General features: G+C 33.8%; 1 protein-coding gene and 1 long non-coding RNA gene across 2 annotated transcripts in view; both read left to right on the top strand.

Annotated features, from left to right (window-relative positions):
* The window catches only part of LOC128239988 (neurogenic locus notch homolog protein 1-like), a 29,459-nt gene extending 8,351 nt beyond the window's left edge, over window positions 1-21,108 (top strand). Inside the window, exons 3-10 of the mRNA XM_052956469.1 lie at window positions 1,032-1,070; window positions 3,824-3,841; window positions 10,962-11,042; window positions 12,882-12,899; window positions 13,257-13,337; window positions 17,462-17,572; window positions 20,619-20,786; window positions 21,005-21,108. Of these exons, the coding sequence (XP_052812429.1) occupies window positions 1,032-1,070; window positions 3,824-3,841; window positions 10,962-11,042; window positions 12,882-12,899; window positions 13,257-13,337; window positions 17,462-17,572; window positions 20,619-20,786; window positions 21,005-21,006 (518 nt within the window). The 3' untranslated portion in view covers window positions 21,007-21,108. The remainder of the gene's footprint in view (window positions 1-1,031; window positions 1,071-3,823; window positions 3,842-10,961; window positions 11,043-12,881; window positions 12,900-13,256; window positions 13,338-17,461; window positions 17,573-20,618; window positions 20,787-21,004) is intronic.
* On the top strand, window positions 6,983-9,229 carry LOC128239991 (uncharacterized). Its single transcript, XR_008261988.1, has 3 exons — window positions 6,983-7,052; window positions 8,200-8,406; window positions 8,905-9,229. It is a non-coding gene; the product is annotated as an uncharacterized LOC128239991 (long non-coding RNA).

Genomic DNA, 21,108 nt, shown 5'->3' with positions numbered 1-21,108 from the left:
AATTTGAACATCGCTTTTATAATCTTTGCAATTCTTAGTTCTAAATGATCGATAAAAATGTATTTTTTCATCATCGCTGAAAGCACACCCACTAGTTGAAAAAATTTGTAGCATAGTCTATAAAATGCTAAAAGATTAAATTTTAGTTACATTGGTTGAATTTTAAATCCAGTCTTATATTCATTGAGTCTTAGTTGTTATATTTATTTAGTCAGTTATCATTGTGCGCTCTTTACAGTCCTTGAACTAGCATAACGGTCACCATATTGAGATAATATTAAAAACGCCCAACACTCAGTGTTAAGATTAACTGGCTACGTTGGAAACATTCCTATCCTATGTTTAACCTACGGACCGCTTCAATTGTGTCCATGTTGATAAAAAATAAACGTAAACCAGGGGGCGTGGCTATGTGGTCTACTATTGAGAGCTATTCAACCAGACATAATGCAACGCGAAGCAAGCTTTTAGCGCCACCTAGGTCCTCGTGGATATAATGTTGTTGACTCGCGGATGGAGTTTGCACTACATAGAAAACATGCGTCCTAAAACTATGTGGACTGGGCTTGATTTCCCCCTATGTTTCTAATAGTTGTGTAATTGTTGTTTTGTTGTTTTTTATCTTGAAGGATATTTGCTATTTTGTATTACATTTGTCGTTGGAAGCCATTTGATAATATTCCGACTACTTTGTAACCTTTTGATGTACATGATGAATACCTTTGAATTGTTTGTCAACGCTTAATGATCATAAATTATTATTTTAAAGATGACGCTTAGATATTTGAGACGTCTATTTCAAAGCAATAGCGAGGCTACCTTAAAGCTTCTAATATCAAACAGAAGGGGGTTCAAATGTTAGTTCCATACGTTTTAACCTAAATATATTATAAATCTCAAGTTGATACAGTAAATATCATTTTTTTGAAATCATAGACTTCAGCACCTAAACGACAACCCCGCACATGACTTTTTAGCTTCGTTTTTCAACCATTATGCACTTGTAAATGTACCATGATGACTTATTGCAGATCTAAGATGCTGTGGCCAAGGTGGTTCTCATCAGCATGGTAAGTTTTGCTTCCTCAAGTGAACATAGATAATAGTAGAGTTGGAGTTCTATTCAAATGTAAGGTTCATTATTGAAGTTTATATCATAATCACAGTTACAGTTACATACACAACATAGTAAATCATTGCAATGGACTCAGATTCGTTATCTATGAGCGAGTATGAAGTCCATTGATTTAAGGTCCGTGCCTTCGTATATCTTAAATTATGCAACAGTGACGTCAAACAGACACTTGCGAAATCTCAATAATAGCAATGTTTATGTGTATAACATATTGCGCATGATATTAGAATACAACATTTACTAGTATTTATCCTTGAATTTTCAAATTTGACCATCTCAACATGTGTTAGATTTGGTTGTATGAAGTGTACGAGCACGAGATAGATGTTGGAATGTCCAATGTCGATGACGTGTCAGCACGACATTCATCTTTTGAATTTCTTATAGGGACAATTATATGTTTTAGCAAACTTCACACATTAATTTATCAACCTATAGTGAAACGCATCACTCCTTCTAATATTCAGTATTGGTTTTATCATTGTTCATTCCAAATGATGGGCGCTTAAAGAAGGCCATTTTCAATTGGTCGAAATCTAGTATCAATAAATGTTTGTCTAACCGCATTGAAACTGTCTGTGAACACTAGAGTTCTTCAATCAACGTCAAATATATATTTCCAGCCTTAACTTTCCACGCTAATCAAATAGTTATAATGGATATGTGAGAAAGGCATGGGTTCGTTTTAATCTTTATAGCACCGTTTCAGTAATTATATACATTTATTTCCATATAGTTCGAAGAGCGTAATAACGTATAATATAAGAGAGCACGTTCTAAACATAGAAAAGAGTTACTTATTACAATACATATATAACTGTTCTTGTAATAGAAACATAATGTAGTAAACAAATAATATATGCGTTGTAATTGTCACGTGGCGTTAAAAAGCCATAACATACAATGACATAACAAAGTACATATACCACTAACAAACATGTACAAAACAGTTTACATCAATCACCTACCAAGTCTGTGGGGCTGAACTCCTCACTATTAATCATACATCTCGCAGGTGAATGCAGTTCATGCTGGTTATAACTGAAAACTCAAAAACATGAATGCAATATTAGATCTAAAGAACAATTTGCAGATTATGCTATATTGAAACCAATCCTCAAAAGTCTACTAACACGAAAATACAAAATTCAGCCTGACAAATCTACCAAATGCATGATTTTATTTCCAACAAATTGCAAACACAAATAAAGTAGTTAAAAGATCAAATGCAAACAATACTGGCCATTATAATTTTCCTTTACTTACACCGACTTAAAACTAAAGCTTCAGTCACCTGACCAATTTCAAAGAAATCACTCAACCATATAACATATCAAGGGAAACAATAACAAATAACAGGTAAAACATTAATGTCAACCTGCATGAATTGTCTCCCTTAAACTATCAGAATTTAATCTGGGTTACACATACAGCATGTATTTTTCAGACTCCATACAGTGGTTACTTCCCTTGCTTAACAGTAATCACTGTTATCGATCATATCACATGACGGCATTCAAAAATTTCGTATCGTCATTAAAAGGACGTTTTTCCTCATTTAAAATTTGAAGATTTGTTATAAAACATTGAAAAAATGTTGTTTTTGTAACTTTATTATAATAGTTATAATATACATGCCAATTTTTTTTGTAGTTGCTTTCGCATGTGGTGGTAGAGATCAATTATGCTTGTCAAGGCAGATAACAACGTACATGATTGTATTTTCTCGTGGATTTACTAAAAAAAGTTTTGCTTCCTCAAGTATATATAAATAAAAGAAAATATCGTATTTAAGACACTGCTTTATTCCAAATTACAGTTTAAAAAACGGTAAATTAGCGTAATTGACAGCGGTTCGGTATCCATCAGCGAGTCTGCAGTCCATCAATGAAGTGAATGCAGAAATATTTTCATTCGTGGTGGCAGATACCTGCTCTACACGTCATGGGAAATCACTATTTCATAGATTGGTACTTTTGCAGATTGCGGTCATCACGGCTAATGGAGTGATGTTTTCAAAGATGTAAACAAATACGTTTTAAGTTAAGTTTTCAAAGAAGATCTTATGAAGCTGAAATCAGGCTTTACCCGTTCATGGTGGCTAATATCCATATTGATATTTTACAGACTGTGGTAAACACAGCCATTGGAGTGATCATTTTCATAAATGTATATGCTTCCCCGGGTACAGCGGAAGCAATTGCGAAAGAATGTTTAGTTTTTATTTCAATTATCTAGATGTTTGTGTATTTTTGTTTTTCTTTCCAGACTTGAATAACACTGCCTTTTCTTTGTATTAAATATAATGCTGACCACTTATATGTATTTATACCTATCAATAATTAAGGTACCGTCTTTAAGGCTATTTAATTTTCCAGAGGATATGAGAAATAGCATGATATGATATCGTGTAAACAATTAACATGAATAAGACGTCATAAAACAACGTATGAGCTGAATGGATCAGTCTATAAACATTTGTATTGAATAAATATATTGCAAGCATAAAATACATATTTTCTTAGTAAAGTTCGTATATAATTTTAATAAATAAATTTTGTTTGCATAAAATGTCGTAACGTTGGTCGAGCTATTATATATAGCTCGAATCAAGCTATTTACGCACTTGATGGTAGACAAGCTCTAGTCGTCAATGTAGATCACTTCGTATTAGATTGTATTTTTCAGTTGCTCCTATTACCCATGGTAAGTTGTCCTTCTTTAAATTAATATAATTACAGAAAATTTAATTATAAAAGGCACTGGTTTATTCCAAATTCCAGTTTTAAACACGGCTAATTAGTTTAAATGACACAGCTTCGTTATATATCAGCGAGTATGCAGTCCATCAATATAAAAATCCGCATATTTTAGCCAGTTGAGTCCCATCACTGCCTAGTTGGTTGGATACAGCTTCGTTATCAATCAGCGAGTTTGCAGTCCATCAATAAAACAATCCGTAAAGTTTAGTCCATGGAGTGATGTATTTAAAGATGTATACAAATACGTGTAAGTTAAGTGTTGGCGTTTACCCAGTGCCATTAAACTAGGTTTATGTTTAAACTTTTTGTTACCGAACTTGTTTTTAGACTGTCGGCTGCAAGCCGACAGTCTTTAGAGAGCGGTATTTCAGAAACGCGACTAGTCGCCTGACACGACATATTGAACATGAATATATTAATACACACCACCTGCGTAGCAACAGAACTACTTACGTGAATGTGGGGCGTCAAGTACCTGCTTATGTGTATTTAACGCGTTATTGCCTTTTTTATGACAAACATTGCGTGTTACTCTTAGTATAGTTGTACCGTTGCAATTTGGTGAGTTTTATTGAACAAAATAATGAAAAATAATGAAAGTATAGCATTTACATACGAAGTCATTTTACCCTACATCCAATAGTAAGCTACACCACATGTTTGCACCCCGTGTGACGTCACACATATCCCGTCATTCAAGACTGACCCGGCAAACCCCGGCAAAGAACTTATTTTATGAATGAAAGCTATTAAGAAATAAATCATACGCGGTTAAAGAGTTCATGTCATGTAATATTTTGTGAAATAGCTTTTATGTTTCAAAATATTTTTTTTTCAGCAGCAATCGAACTATTGTATTTGTTTGAGTAAATTATCTGGATTATACCTATCACAGTGTGTCAACGTTATGCCTATTGTTATTTTGGACTATAGGGTGTAGTTTTTAAAGTCATACACAATATGGCGGCGATTATGCGGAAATGAAATTGAATGTTACTTCGAAAACGTTCTTCTACAAAATAACCGACCTGTATTTAGTGCTATTGCTTTAACATCAATCGAATCAAAAATGGCATCAATGTATGCGTCTAAAAATGTTAAATTTAGATGGAGACAATCCAGAAATGAGCTGCCAGGAAGTGATCGATTTCGGACACGAAGGTACATGTACATTAGTCTGAAATAATAGACGTGTTATACGGGATTCTTCCAATCCCTGACGTCTAAACGGTTTTGTGCAAAAAGCGGGGGTGTTTGAAAAATATTGAAATTGTATTAAGTGAAGTATTTTAAGGTGAAATGAATAATGAAGTAAAGATTTATATTCATATTTTACCATGGAAGTGCAAAGCTATTTTGCAAAAAACAAGCATCTAATGCATTAAAACACATTATTCACCTTTTCATTAAAAGGAAAGTTGACTGACACAGACAACAATTATGCCAAGTGGAACAAACTTGACCCAATCGTAACAATTCGGCCACCTCCGACAAGCTTCGAGATAATACAATCGTAACAACTCGGCCTTGGCCGAACAATCTGAACACCTTAGCCAGTATCCAACAGGGATTGACTATCTCGAAGCTTACCGAAGATGACCAGTTGTTACAATTGATGGCCGAAATGTTCCGATTGTTGTAAAATTGTGAACTGCAGCCTTGCAGGTGCCCTTCATGTATATATTGTTATGTTTTGACAGAATGAAATGAAGAAAAAACCATCAAACTCATAATTATTTGCTTGATATTACTTTTTGGTTACGGAATTTATATAAAATAACATTATCTGGTAATATTTCTTGTTTTTATGATATGTTATAGATGCAATATGCTTTAACCCGGAATAACTACCCACTATTCGTACAAAACAATTTGTACGTGAAGGATTTGCTGTATCAAAAATAGTAAAAAAATCTGTCAATGTACAATTATTTGGACTAGAAGGTACATCTAGCTGATCTACATCTCTTAGTCTAAATATTTGTACGTTGACGGACTCTTTTTACGATTAAAAAAAATGTATATATATATATATATGGCAAATCCTTCACTACAACATCTTCATGTTACTTTCAATTCAGAGTTGATTATTCACTAAAATTATTTCGCATTTTTAATTGTTGTTTAACCTGAAACGTCTCAACCATCAAAAAAGAACATATATGCTTCAATAGTCTAAAAAAATAGACGTGTTATATGGGATTCTTCCAATCCCTTACGTCTAAGCGGGTTTGTGCAAAACAGGGTGGGGGTTGAAAGATATTGAAATCGTAGTTAGATAAGTATTATATGTTTGAAATAGATATTAAAGGTTTATATTCGTATTTTAGTTATTACCATGTAAGTGCAAAGATTTTTTTCACAAAACAAGCATTTAATGCATTTAAACACAACCATTTTACATCTATGTACATCTATGCACCGCAGCCTTGCAGGTGATCTTCATGTATAACAGTTTATATCATTATGTTTTGACAGTATGAAATGAAGAAAAACACTCATCAAACTCATAATAATTCGTCAGGTTTTTTTTTTTTTTTTGTGAACATAACTCATATTTTAGATATATATAATTACCTGACCCGGAATCCCAATCGGAATAGCTACCCACTTTTGGTACAAAAAAATTGTATGTGAAGGATATGCCATTTCAAAATTTGTAAAAAGATCAGTTAAGATACTATTATTTGGACTAGTGCTTCAAGTGTTTGATTTATTGTCTCTATAATGTATAATGCACCTGTCAATTGTAGAGCCAAGCTGGGAGCTGCCTAAAAATCAGTTACCCAGTTAGCTCAGTTTGACAGATCTCTATGCAAGTGTTCACATGGTCGTGGGTTCAAGCACCATACCAGTAGCATCTTTTCTCAAAGGTTTACTTTAGAACCCATCATCCAGGAGTAAACAATTATGATTCTTTTATTAAATATTACAGGCCATGTTCTTTCGTAAACTTTCAGATTGAGAATTGCCTGGATACAAGGCTAGTATTGTTAACATCATCTGATACAATCAACTGGAACAAAGCTGAAATGGCTGCCTGACCTGACTTAAAAATTGGATGGCAGTACATCAGACTAGAAGTATTGAGGTGGACAAAATGAAACCTGAGCCTACCAAAGCTGACAGATTGCACAAGAAACACATAAATGCAGGTATTTACTGAGATATTGTAATTATTTTTTGAAACTTCTCATTCATTTAGGAAGTTCAGTTGAAACAGAGTTGGCAAAAAAAATGAATTCAAATGAGAACTTTACTGGCCAGCACAGAATGGTAAAATGCTAGTCTACCAATATAAATGTGCCTGATTCGAATCAGTAAAGCTGATGAATGTACTGGTTGTGTAGCCAGGATGTGAGTAGGTCTGCACTTGGCTGATAATGCATATCAGATGTTTAAGCTGCACTCTCACAGATTGTCTGTTTTACGAACTCTTTTTTTATTTCTTGGTCTTGTAATGAATTATTTTATGCGAATTTCTGAACACTGGACATAACAGACAACTGGAAAAAGGGGATCGCTGCTTTCTTATATTAATTCAGTCAAAAAAGACAACTGAAAATATTGGAACGCTGTTTTCTTATTTTAATACGGTCAAAAGATGATGTTCTGTGCCAAAAATCTCATTATTAGTAAAGCGTAAGTAATGCTTTTAACCAAAAAAAAAACAATAGTTACAAATGTAAATGTAAAAAACATGATCTTATCTTTTGTCAGCAGTCTTATTTCATCAGTTTTCATACTGCTTTTCATTAGCTTATTCCAAGCCAAAAAGTAAAAGAAGTTGTCAAAACCTTCAATCTGTGACTGAGAGTGCAGCACTCTTACAGATTGAATGTTTTGACTACTTTATTTATTTTTTGTCTTGGAACGGGCCAATTTATGTGCAAATGCATGTTAACCATTCATATAAGATTGCTGACAATAAATTTGTCAGAAAATGTTTATATTTAAGTTCAAAATGTTTTATGTATTTTTCTTAAACCGTTAGTAACGCTTTAAGCCATAAAACCTTTGTTTTCGACCTGAAATATGGAAGTCTGCAATCTAATATTTTGTCAGTAGTCTTATATCACTGGTTTGCAGATATTTTAGCAAAAAAATAGGTCATTCCAAGACAAAAAAATACAAAAGTTGTAAAAATAGTAAATCTGTGAGAGTGCAGCTTTAAATGACTAAATGTTTTGATTTGGCTCAATTTTCACCTAAAATCTTATAGTTTTGTGGCATATAAATGGTTTGTTTTTAACAACATTACATGTGCATATGTATATATTTGTTTTTATATTTGTAATTTAGATTGGAAGATTCATTCTCTGGAAAGTAGAAAAGGGCATGTTACATACTGTTATCACTGCCATGACAGAAACCATATTGAGGAGCTGGTCCACATGTAGGAAGAATTGTGCTATTGGTTGGAGCAGCACTATTCCCCAGCCATACACCAGCACTTAGTTTGTCATAGGGAGCATTTCTGAGCTGTTATGGAGACCACTAACTATGCAGGTATGTCATAAACAAAATCTTGGTTTATATATTTTTTTATAATTTAGCATATGTTGAGAAGAAATTTATTTCTAGATTGAAGGCACACACTATAATTTGATGCCCAAAAATATATTTCTTATTTTAATGCGTTATCATGTCTAACTCATTTTACTTAAATAATCAAAGCAAAAGAAATGCAATTGATTAATCTGCAGATATGCAAATGTAAACTTTTTAACAGGGGAAATTGTTGCCACTTGTCTATTTATTAAAGAACATATTTATAATTATTAAAGAACATATTTATAATTAATAATGTTTAATCTGTACACAAATCATATGCCTTCTTTGTTTTAACCATCAATGTCAAAGAGTCCAGCATGATAATGCATTAAATTGAAAAAAATGCATTAATTTATATGAACCCTTTAAAACAAAGACATTTCCTAAATCCAATAAAAAATAATTGAATATTGATGCAGAGTTCAGTTAGAATATAATATGACTTTTTTGCAGTTGTTGCAGTGAAACTTGCACCAGTGTGTTTTCTGTGGAGATAAAGAGATAGTGTCCAGCAATGAAGACCCAACTCAAGATCTGACCTTGTAAGGCCAATATGAAATAACTGTGTGGGAAAATGGGAAAAACCTGCAGTCAGGAATGCACGGAAATCATCAAAAGAACAGTGTTAAATTAATCTTGAATAACTTGACATTTATTTTGTTTGACATATTTATTCATGGTGCAGTGAAAACATTCTTTTTTTCTCATGGTTATTTAAATTTAGAATTGATAGGAGGGAACATCACTATGTAGTTTCATGTTCATAGTCAGATCAAAACCCATGTACCTGCCCAAATGAACATTCGAAAATATCAAAATGGTACTTGTTGTATGTAGTGTAAGTTAATTAACATAATAAACAAAAATATTTAATCAATTTCAATTTATTATGCCCCTTTCAAAGAAGAGGAGTATATTGCTTTGCACATGTTGGCCGCTACGTCCGTCTGTCTGACAGTAGACCAAAGCTTTTCCGGGTGATAACTCTACAATTCCTAGACCTATTGTCAAACTTGACATGAAAACTTGGTTTAACCAGTAGTTGACCCCTTTTGATTTTAGGGGTAATATGGTCAAAGGTCACAGTGACCTTGAACAGGAAGGTGTCAAACCATACATCTGACTGATAAGTTGACAATGCCTGCACCTATGGCCCTCAAACTCAACATGGAGGCTAAGTCTGACTATTAGAAGATCCTATTGATTTAAGGGGTCATTGGGTCAAAAGTCAAGGTCACAGTGACCTTGAATGCTAAAAGGTTGTACTAATAATGACTGGAAAAAGCCTGCACACATGGCCCTTGAACAACTTGACTTTGGGGTTGGGTCTGACCAGTAGGTGAGCCCTATTGATTTGTCACAGACCATTGAACGCAAAAAGTTTGCCTGTGTGACAACTCGACAAAGTCTGCACCCATGGCCTTCAAACTTGAAATTTAGGTTTGGGGTGACCAGCAGATGACCCCTTTGGATTTGGAGGTCAAGGTCACATCTCCAATATTGGTCATTAAAACTGTCATTTACTTATTCCCTGCTGCTAAGAGGATACATGTTTATCAGCAAATATCAGCCATCATCTGAATATGAGTGAAAACTGTACCAACTACCCTCATACTTTGAATAGCATAATCTTAAAACTGCCTCAAAGGCATCTTTTGTCAATGAAAAACCAGCTGTCATTTCGGTCCATGCATATTTCATTCAATTGTCCAGATATTCTTGACAACATGGCGCTAATTAATGCTGCAGGTTTGAAATTAAGACATTAGTTTTTTTTCTTCAGCACCATGCAGATTTATTAACACTTTTATAATAAAAACAAACTAGAAAACAAATTTTAAAGATATTAGTTTTTTTCATTGTATGATGCCACAGCACCATGCAGATTTGTTTTCACTTTTATATCAAAGAAAGTAACTCGAGCACAAATTTTGTAGATATGTGGACTCTGTTGATAGAAGTTCTGGGAGGCATTTTTAGGCTTGAAAGAGCATCATTTTAAAGTTATATTTTTATTATGTCCCTTGAATCTTGGGTATAGTTTGTATAGTATTTGCATTTTAAAGACATTGGCTTCAACAGACCCTAATGAAATGAAGGAATGTAATTGCTTGCTGAAACTGTTATAAGCGACGACATAAATTGAAGCAATTTTAACATAATGAATATGCATTTAACTGATTTAAAGCGGTTCAAAATTAGGAAATTTGAATTAAGAATCTTGTAGGCAATTGGATACATGATTAAGTAGGGCCAATATATTTGTGCTTATTATAATCACATTTATCCTTCTTCATCTACCTTAAAGAGTGTTCATCATTTGTATGAAATCATTTGATCACGTTTCATTTGAAAGAACTTTGCGGTAGTGTTTGCTTGCTTCAGTTACGTCACCGACAGTCTTGCAGCGCTTTCAGCGCTTTGATTCACATATGTATTCAAAGAAGATCTTATAAACCTGAGATAATGTACATTCATGTTGGCTGATATCTATATTGGTATTTTTACAGACTGTGGTCACCACGGCCATTGGAATGATAGACATAATTATTGTGAATGCTCCTCGGGATACAGCGGAAGTAAATGTGAAAGTATGTTTAGTTTTTATTTATATTATCTCGATGGTTGTGTATTTTTGTATTGCTTTCGAAACTTGAATAATACTACCTTTTCTTTGTATTAAATATAATTTTGATACCTTATATGTATTTATACCTATCAATAATTAAGGTATCATCTTAAAGACTATTTATTCTTACAGAGAATATGACAATAAACATGATAGAATATCGTGAAAACATTTTCATGAATTTGACGGCATAAAACAACGTATCAGCTAAATCGAGCTTTTACATTATTCAATAGAAATTAGTCTTACACGCCCAGTTTACCACGTTACCTCAAGTAAACATATATAACAATAAAGTTGGAATTTTTGTGCAAATGTAAAGTTCATTTTTAAAGGCACTGGTTATTTGAAAAGGAACAGTTACAGTTTACATACCAACTATGGTTAATTAGTGTAATGAACTCATCTTTACATTTATTGCCTTTGGTGTGTGAATTTAGCAAAACAACCGACATTCGACATTCAAAAAAATAATGTCGAGCGTAAACGACATTGACCATTTAAAATGAGTGTCGTGCTAATATGACATTCGACATTCAAACACAAATGTCGAGCTGGCCTGACATTTGACATTCAAAGAGAGAATCTCGTTTTGACACGACATTGGACATCAAAAAATGTATGGCATGCTATCGCGAATACCCAACGACATCCTAGAACATTTGTTCGTCAATTGTTGTACAAGTACAAGTTATGAATGACAAATGTCGAATGGCATATGTCGAACGCACGATATTTTTTTAACGTTAAACGGCCGATGTCATGCAAGAACGACATTCTTTCTTAAATGTCCAGTATTTAATTCTTACCATCACAGCATTAATCATTTGAATGTCTTAAATCGAATGTCGTACGTTTAGCTAACTTCACACAATAAGGCCATATCAAATCCTGTTTAAGATGAACTTCCGCGGACGGGAAGAGTTATTGCTCTCCGATGGAAAAAATAACACATTTTATATGATCAACGATACTGCCTTATACTTTAATTTTCTTTTAGTAATATTCGGCTTAAAGAACACAGGCGTATAAACAACTTGCTTCAAATAATGTATCATAATTTTTTGCATTGGATATCAGAAAATTATGTATTCTGTATGATTTCCATGTTAAACATTCTAATTTACATGTTTTTTTGTAACTAAGTTTGAAAAGTAAAATATTTATATGCAGTATATTGGTTAAGACCAAACAATATGAAAACTCTGAATCACAGTGGCTTAATGACATGAGCTCATATAAGACCATTAAGCCTTGATAAATCAGTTCAACTAGACAAAATTATTATTTATCATGGCTAGATGAGCTCCTGTCACCAAGCCACTTTGATTCTGCGCTCTGATGTTGTTTTGCCTCAACCAATAAACACTCCTGTTACAAGATGTAGATAGTATCCAATGATGGTAATTACACGAAATATATTTTTTTTAACTTCATATACATGTTTTATTGAACGTAATTTTTTAATGCGATATAATTTGTTAACTTCATAAAATCTTTATGAATAAAACTATTTCTTATAGAACAATTTATATTTTAGTGCATACTTATTTTTTTATTAAACAATCTTTTCTTTAGTCCATAAACATTTTTACTGAATAAATTTTATTCAAGTAAAAAAGAGATATTTTTTTAGATAAGTTTGTTTATATCTTAATTGGATAAATATATTTGGCATAGGTTGTTGTAACGTTTGTCGTGCCAAATTATATCGCTGGATTCCAGCTATTGCCGCACGTGATGGCAGATATATACTCTAGTCGTCAATGTAGATCACTTCGTATCAGATTGTATTTTTCAGTTGCTCCTATTACCCATGGTAAGTTTTACTTCTTTAAGTTAATATAATTACAAAAAGTTTATTATAAGAGTTGGTTTATTTCAAATTCCAGTTTTAAACACTGCTTATTAGTTCAAATGGCACAACTTCGTTTTCCATCAGTGAGTTTGCAGTCCATCAATAAAAATCCGTAGTTTAGTCCGTGGAGTCCAATCGCTTGCCTTGTACGTTTAAATTCTTGCTGACTGCGATCACTGCCGGTCGTCTTATTGGGTGATTTTATACTAAAATTTTTAAAAACTCCTGATAGTATAAGTTTTCAAAGATCATCTCATAGATCCGATATATTGTTATATTTCTTCATGGTGTCTCATATCCAAATAAGAATATTTGCAGACTGTGGTCAACACGGCGTATGGAGTAATACCGGACATCATTGTGTATGCTCCTTGGGATACAGCGGAAGTAAATGTGAAAGTATGTTTAGTGTTTACTGATATAATATAGCTTGACAACAGAATGGAGTTCATTGTGCATGTAGCCATTATATCTAAATTTCTTCTTTAAAATAATGACACTGCAGATGAACTCAATGGTGTTTCAACACATAGGTTGGATCACTGCCCGCAAAGTTGTTTTTTCTTAATTGAGCTGGTTTTCGGACGTAAAAGGCCGACGAAACCGCCTTCGGGTGAGGGGTCGATAGTTTCAAGCGATAAATCTGGTGTTTATCTTATTTCAAACTGTCACAATAAAAACCCTTCGCTGAGCCAATATAAAATCAAAACTAGTTTGTACCAACAGAAACGACCTTACTTACAAATAGTGCATGTCAACGCGTAATGTTATTAATGACTTCAGTACGCTCATTAACTACGTACACGCATTCTCATTTTCTTACTTTAAACATTACTTTGGGAAGTCAAGTTGAAATGATATTGATATAGCTTGGAAAAAATTAAGTTAACGCCAATATAATAAAAGTTGCCTATGTCAGTCTTTATTCAAGAGATGCCTAGGTCAATCTTTATTCAAAAGATTGACGAAAAAGTTGCAACAATGTTTTGATATAACTAGTATCTCTGTCACACTCTTAAGATATTAAAGGAGTTGCGGCGAGATATAATCATAATTCTATTACAAAAATGCAGGATATAAAAAGTTTGCCGTTTATCAAGTTACTGTTTGTTTCTTTGTGCCATTTTTAGCTAATTCAGTATATTAAGAACTTTCTAGACCTGTCTACGAAAAGTGTAATAATAAATTGTTAAACTTGTTATTTTAAGGGGTTAACAAATCTTTTATGTTTATATATGTATGCCGACCCAGAACAAAACTTATCTTAGCTTAAATTATGAACCAAATGTGTGGAAAGGCGAACAAAAGACAAAAACAAAAACGGATGGAATATTAGTGTGATTATGCCTTTCTGTTATTTTACTTTGATAGCCTACTTGTTGTGTGGGGGCCACGGATTCCCACTTGACGGTTACTCGTGCACATGTGATGTGGGATGGTCAGGAGAGACGTGTACCACCCTGGACATACGTAGTAGTTTAAGCAGAAAGCTCTCCCATACCGCTGCGCAGCAATTTTGTTTATAAAGCACCATGCTAGAACAAAATAGCGCTATTAGGCTTAAACGGAAAACGGTCCACTTATATACAAAGTGAAGTACTGAAGTGTTATTTCAGAAAAATCCGTGTTGTTTTCACACGTGGATTTTCTATGCAACGGCCTACATCGATAAGAGTGCTTTCCGCGTTATAGCAACATTCTAGACATTAGAACATATGGATTGCGCTACGCTTACTTGTCGTTACACGTTAAATTATTCAATTCTGGTGCCGAACATAATGCAATATGACGTAAAATAGTGACAAGACAAGACAGTGATTAATTGAAATGTGGACTCATCATTTACCACTTGGTGTTACAAACCTAGTATCCCTGTCAGACTGTCACGAATTCTGCTACGATTTGCAGCGATTTCATTTAAACCCTTCACTTGTAGTGTTCCCTTCTTGTAGTGTTAAAGTCGAAGTCGTGATATAAAGTAGGACGTTGAGCTGTTTCGTCTTTAATTTCATAGTGTCGAAGTGATATAATTTTGTATGCATTACGGAAGAACGGTCGTGACATTGTGACAGGAGTCTTTTTCATTGTATATCACAGCATGTCGGGAGAAATGTCATGACAGTGTGAAAGGGGTCTTTTTGTGGTTTATCAAAGCCTGCCGGGGAAAATGTCTTGATAGTGTGAAAGGGGTCTTTTTGTCGTTTATCACAGCATGTCAGGACAAATGTCATGACAGTGTGAAATGGGTCTTTTTGTCGTATATCACAGCATGCTGAGAGAAATGTCTTGACAGCGTGAACGGCATCCTTACGTCGTATTTCACAGCATGTAGGATGAAATGACGTAACAGTGTGAAAGGGTCTTTATTCGTACATTAAACTATGTCGGGGAAATTGTCATTACAGTGTGAAAGGCGTCTTTTCATCGTATGTCATATCATTCCGGGATGAATGTCTTAACAGTGTGGAAGGTGTCTTTTCGTCGTATATTACACAATATCGAGAGAAATGACGTGTGTGTAAGTGTGAAAGTTGTCGTTGGGTCGTATATCACAGCATGCCTGGAGAAAATTCGTGACAGTGTGAAAGGGATCTTTTCGTCGTATATCACTGCATACCGGAATAAATGTCGTAGCAGTGTGGAAAGGGTCCTTCCTTCGTATATTACAGCATGCCTAGAGTAATATTGTGACAGTGTGAAAGGGGTCATCACACCATGTTTTGGAGAAATGACATAGTAGCGCGAGAGTGTTTTTATCGTCGTATATTACAACATGCCGTGAGAAATGACGTAACAGTGTGATAGAGGTCTTGTTGTCGTTTATCACAGCGTGCTTGCGAAAATGTCGTCACGGTTTAAAACGCATCTTTTCGTCGTATATCAAACCATGTCGGGATAAATGACGTTTAAGTATGAAAAGGTCCTTTCTTTGTATATCACACTATGGCGGGAGAAATGACGTTACAGTGATAAAGGGGTCTTTTCGTCGTATACCATATAATGCCGTAAGCAATGACCTTTTTCTTGTGTATAACAGCATGTCGGGCGAAATGACGTGGCAGTTTAGCAGGCTTGTTTTTATTGAATATCACAGTTTATCGGTAGAAATATCGTAATGACAGTGTGATAGTGGTCTGTTCGATGTGTATCACAACATGCCTGAAAAATGTTGTGACAAGGTTGTATTAAAACAAGTCATTACAACATCATTGTTTCTTTTTAGTTTTAACGAAAGATGATGGACTAATCAAAACGCAATGCAACCATTTTACACTCGGACACATATATGTTTAATAACGAATCTATTCAGCATACAATGGTCTACCCTATTTGAAAACTTAAGTATATTCAAAGTACAGCGATGTTTCAATATAAGTACGATACCTATTGAATGTGTACACTATGCTACACAACAGTCCCTACACCCACTCTCCTTGATATTTATAAATGAACAACTCGTACATCATGCATGTGTATAAATTCATTTGCTCATGTAACCAAACAGACACGGGTGAACCCTCTTTGATCTGTAACAACCACGGCTTATGGGACGGAAGTTCCTGTCATTGTTTTAATGACTGGACAGGGGGTTTTTATCGTTAATGGGCTGTTTTTATTGCCCTTCGTTTTCGACCAATGTTCACATTGAAGAAACAGTATTGATATGTTTAATTATAGTTGTCTTACTTCGTTAGTGTTCTTTGAAGTGTTGTTAATATAAATACAAGAATTGTAGGATTTCGATACTTTTCTAACAGGTTACCATGATTACCCTATTCATTGCAAAATGCCATATGCTTTAGATTGTTGCATTTCCCCACCTTTTTAGACTGGTCCTTTGTTTGCAACGCTTTTTAGTTTAAATGACACAGCTTCGTTATCATTGTTAAGGGCACTGGTTATTTGAAAATAACAGCTACAGTTTACATACAAACTATGGTTTATTAGTGTAATGAACTCATCTCTCCATTAATTGAATTTGGTGTGTGAATTTAGCAAATCATCCGACATTCGACATTCAAAAGATAAATGTCGAGCGTGAACGACATTGACCATTTAAAAATGAGTGTCGTGCTGGTATGGCATTCGACATTCAAAAATAAATGTCCGGCTGGTAGGACATTCAAAAATGTCGTGCTGATATGACATTCGACATTCAAACACAAATATCGAGCAGGCAAATAACATTTACGAAATACTGTGATATATTGCCGGACTTGAATGAATACACATGTTTAGCTTATAGCATGGTGTAATGATATTGTTTATATTTTGTTTTAACTTGTAGCCGAACGTAAGAATAATGAAATATGATCTACATTATTAAATTTCTTCTGTCTTAACGACCAAATTTATTTTTTGTCTGATCTTTTCTTCTTGACTCGTGTCGTACAATGTATTATATTATGGACCACATGTCCCGCATTTTAAATTTATTTACACAAAAACCAAAGACAATTGACACACAAAAGAAACAGAAAAGGGTGTTATATGGTATTGATTTTGAAACTTCACTATAACAGCATACGTGTGTGGAGACCATGGTCACCCTTCACCGACTGTCTTGTTTGGCGGGCACTCGTGCATTTGTGATGCGGGTTGGTCAGGGCAGACGTGCAGCATCCATAACACAGGTAATAAAACAAGCAGAACGTTCTACGAAACCGCTGCTTAGCCTTTTTCATCCAGCACTATCCTTAAAAGTTTAACCAAATAGCGCTTTCCGGTTTTAAAACGACAACTTTTACCGATAGAAAAAGTACGAGAAAAGTGTATGTCCCGAGTAAGTTGAGCAGGCAGATTTTCTTTGCAGCAGCCTCAATTAATTAAAGTGCCTTCCGCGAGACGAAACGATTTTAGACATAGTGATATACGGAGCGCACTGAGCTTACTTACTGTTGCACAGGATTGACATTTGAGAGGCCCGTTGTAGGCAACACAATCAGTATTATACTTCATATTCAAATATATTATGAAATCCCTTCTTAAAGGATAAAACCAATTTGATACTTTTGTTCTCGTGAAAACTGTGTCAAATTTACATTTATAAACGTGCTTTATTTTTTACTTTTAGAGTATAATACATATTAAGTTATACTTTTGCAAGTTGAAAGTATAAATTTGATAAGTTAGAGGTGTTCAACATGCCTTTCCACACCCCTTAGTTATTACTTAAACGACTATAATATTTGCAGGCACCAGTAGGCTCATTAACTGCTTAGAACAATTTTTCAATCCAGAATATTTTTATGAGTCAACTTGAAATTCCATCGAGATATAAAGTAAATGCCAATAAAATTTAAGATAAGATGAGATATTTAAAAAATGTAAAACACATACAGGCAGTTAAAAATGGTTTAACTAAGATAAATAAAAAATATATGCAAGCAAAGCCAGTCGGAAACAATTTATTGATGTGGAATGTGTTGTACACTATGTTAATGTTCTTTAAACAGTCAATAGGGCATCGAAAATAAAAATATAAGTCAGGCATTCAGTAAAATGTATTCCTTCTTCTGTTAATTGTATATTCCTGGTAACACTGTCATGACTTTTTCTGTGTGTTGTGACAATATGTATGCAAAAAGCTGCAGAAACAAGCTCAGTAGCAAAGAGTTTTAACAAAAAAAACCAAAGATATAAAACACAAACAAGAAACATAGAAGAACAGGACAAAATTCCACAAACAACACAGTGCATACATACTATATATATAAAAAAAACTAGGTATGTTTATCATGAATTGTTAGGTACCGCCTTGGAACGGTCAGTAAAATGTAAATTTACTGGGGGTTTAAACCAGTTTATGTGCACAAACCTCACTCTTATCCCAACAATTCTTAATAAAGATAAAACGCAAAAGGTAAATCTTATTAAAGTATGCATTAACTTGAGGAAACTAATCAATAAAACAAATAATAATAAACGTATAGGTAAACCCCGAGTACATCTATTATTCAGAGCACCTAAAGCAAAAACCTTTCACAGATACGATGCAGTTATTGTTTGAAACTAATAACATTACACACAGTCTGCCTTATAAAATGAAAGGTTTAAAACTGTGTGATAATATAGTTTTATAATAAAAACACTATTGTACTAAAACTGGGAACAAATAAGGAAACATTATCAAAAATAAAAGCGACATGTATTAGCTAATCTTTCCTTCCAAATGATTTGAAAATGTAAAATATTTGAAGAAGTTCATTAATCTTACTTTTTGTTAGGAAGTCGACGAGTTCATATAGTATGGACTCGTACAGGTGTCGTCGGTTATCCCACAGTGTCGGAAATGACAGCGAGCATTTCAAAATACATCTTCTCGTACAGCAATACATTGTCGCTCAACTACCGTATCAATATCATGATACGATTTGTTGCGAAGAGTGATATTTCAGGTTTTCAGTTCTCGTTGCCAATTATTAAGCATAAGAGCGTAAAACAATACGAAAACAGGTAACGAAAAAAAAGAAGTTCATTGTAAATGAACAGCACACTAGAAGGCAGATATCCTACGTAATTAAATTTAAGATTTATGCAATTACACTAGTAGTATATCTTGGTACAATGATCTATTATAATAATTATAATTATACTCTGTAAAGAACCATTATGCATTTGAAAGAATATGAGTGTACCAAGTCAAACCTTCACAAAGAACATCTATCATTTATGACTCAAATAAAAAACCTTAGCGTTTCGAATCTTACTTAAGAATTATTAAAAACGACAGCAAACGTTATGAGTATAATAGAATCACCGATAGTACATTCAACACTTGATTATTGGTGTTCGCACTTTTATATGCGGACTAATGGCAAACTCAGATTTACCCTATTTAGTGTAGATCAGATGTTACGGTGAATTAAATTTTCATTTTGATAGAGCATATGTTGTCGGTTTTCGTGACTTGGCAAGTCGTTAATATGTCTGTATGAAAATGATTGTTTTTAAGGTCCGGCCACAATTCAAATGCTTTGAAAGGACAAAAATTTAAAATGTTTAAAAAAATCAAATTTTATTTAGTTTTGAGAATCAATATTTAGCAAGCATATTTTGAATATCGGTTGCAACATGTAAAGCTGTGGTTATGAAAGAAGATTTAATCAGATTTCCAATCAAAAATAATTTTCGTTTTCCTGGAAAGGTCTTAACGCAAAATAATTATGTTTATAAGTCAGATTGAACGATTTTACATTATCAAAAATGTCATAAGGCTTTGTGTTTATTGCAGCTATTTTAAAAAAGGTATTTGCATCTTCTTACCAGGAAATGAATTTCCTCGCCAATTAGGTTTTTTTGAATAACTTTCTTATTTTAAAGAATATCATCAAGAAGGTTCAATGTGTTGTAAAAACAATTAATGTCGACAGACCTTCCGAAAGAATGTGAATTTTTTCTTTTATCAAACATCTGATAAAATGTCAGTTAAACCTTGTTTAACTCCTTACACCCACAAATCATATCACCAAGAATAAATATTTGACATCTAAAGGAATCGTTCCCAAAAAAACCTAAATTAAACATGAGCTTTTGTAACGTTCATATTGTTGACCTTCCCCGCGTACTTTTGCACTGTGGCCGGCCCTTAAAAAGTCGTTTTGCATTGTTGGTTAGATTCAGCAAACACTATGTATTGTGATATCGTTCAGACTATTTTCAATATATGTATCTCCATAGAGACAATAACAACTGGCGCACCAAAGCTTGAAACCACTACCAGTAACACCGGAACAGTAGGCGCTACATGTGCTGACCTTGATCCCATAGCATGTCAAAGGCAAACGAATGTCTGTCAGGATATAACAATGGCCGAACTTGCCTGTCCCAAAACATGCAATATGTGCTGTAAGTGACAATCATTTACATTTTTAATATTATCAATTTTCAGAATTTTGATCTACCAGGCAGATAATGAAACATCAATCAATAGCGCAATATCGAAAGGCTCAGTATATAATGCATATTACCGTTAATTGCAAGAGTTTCACACTGTAATGTAATTCAAGATGAATTGTTAACGATATAAATATCGCATATGTACTATTATTTTCTTCTCTCCGCAGGAAAACACATACAATGAGCTTGAGGACGACAATTGACCAATTTCCTTCAGAATGGAGTACTTATATAATAAACTATTGCTATACTTTAAAACCATCATACTGGA

The sequence above is a fragment of the Mya arenaria genome, chromosome 7 (assembly GCF_026914265.1).
Source record: "Mya arenaria isolate MELC-2E11 chromosome 7, ASM2691426v1".
Lineage (NCBI taxonomy): Eukaryota > Metazoa > Mollusca > Bivalvia > Myida > Myidae > Mya > Mya arenaria.
This window is presented reverse-complemented; position numbering and strand designations above follow the sequence as displayed.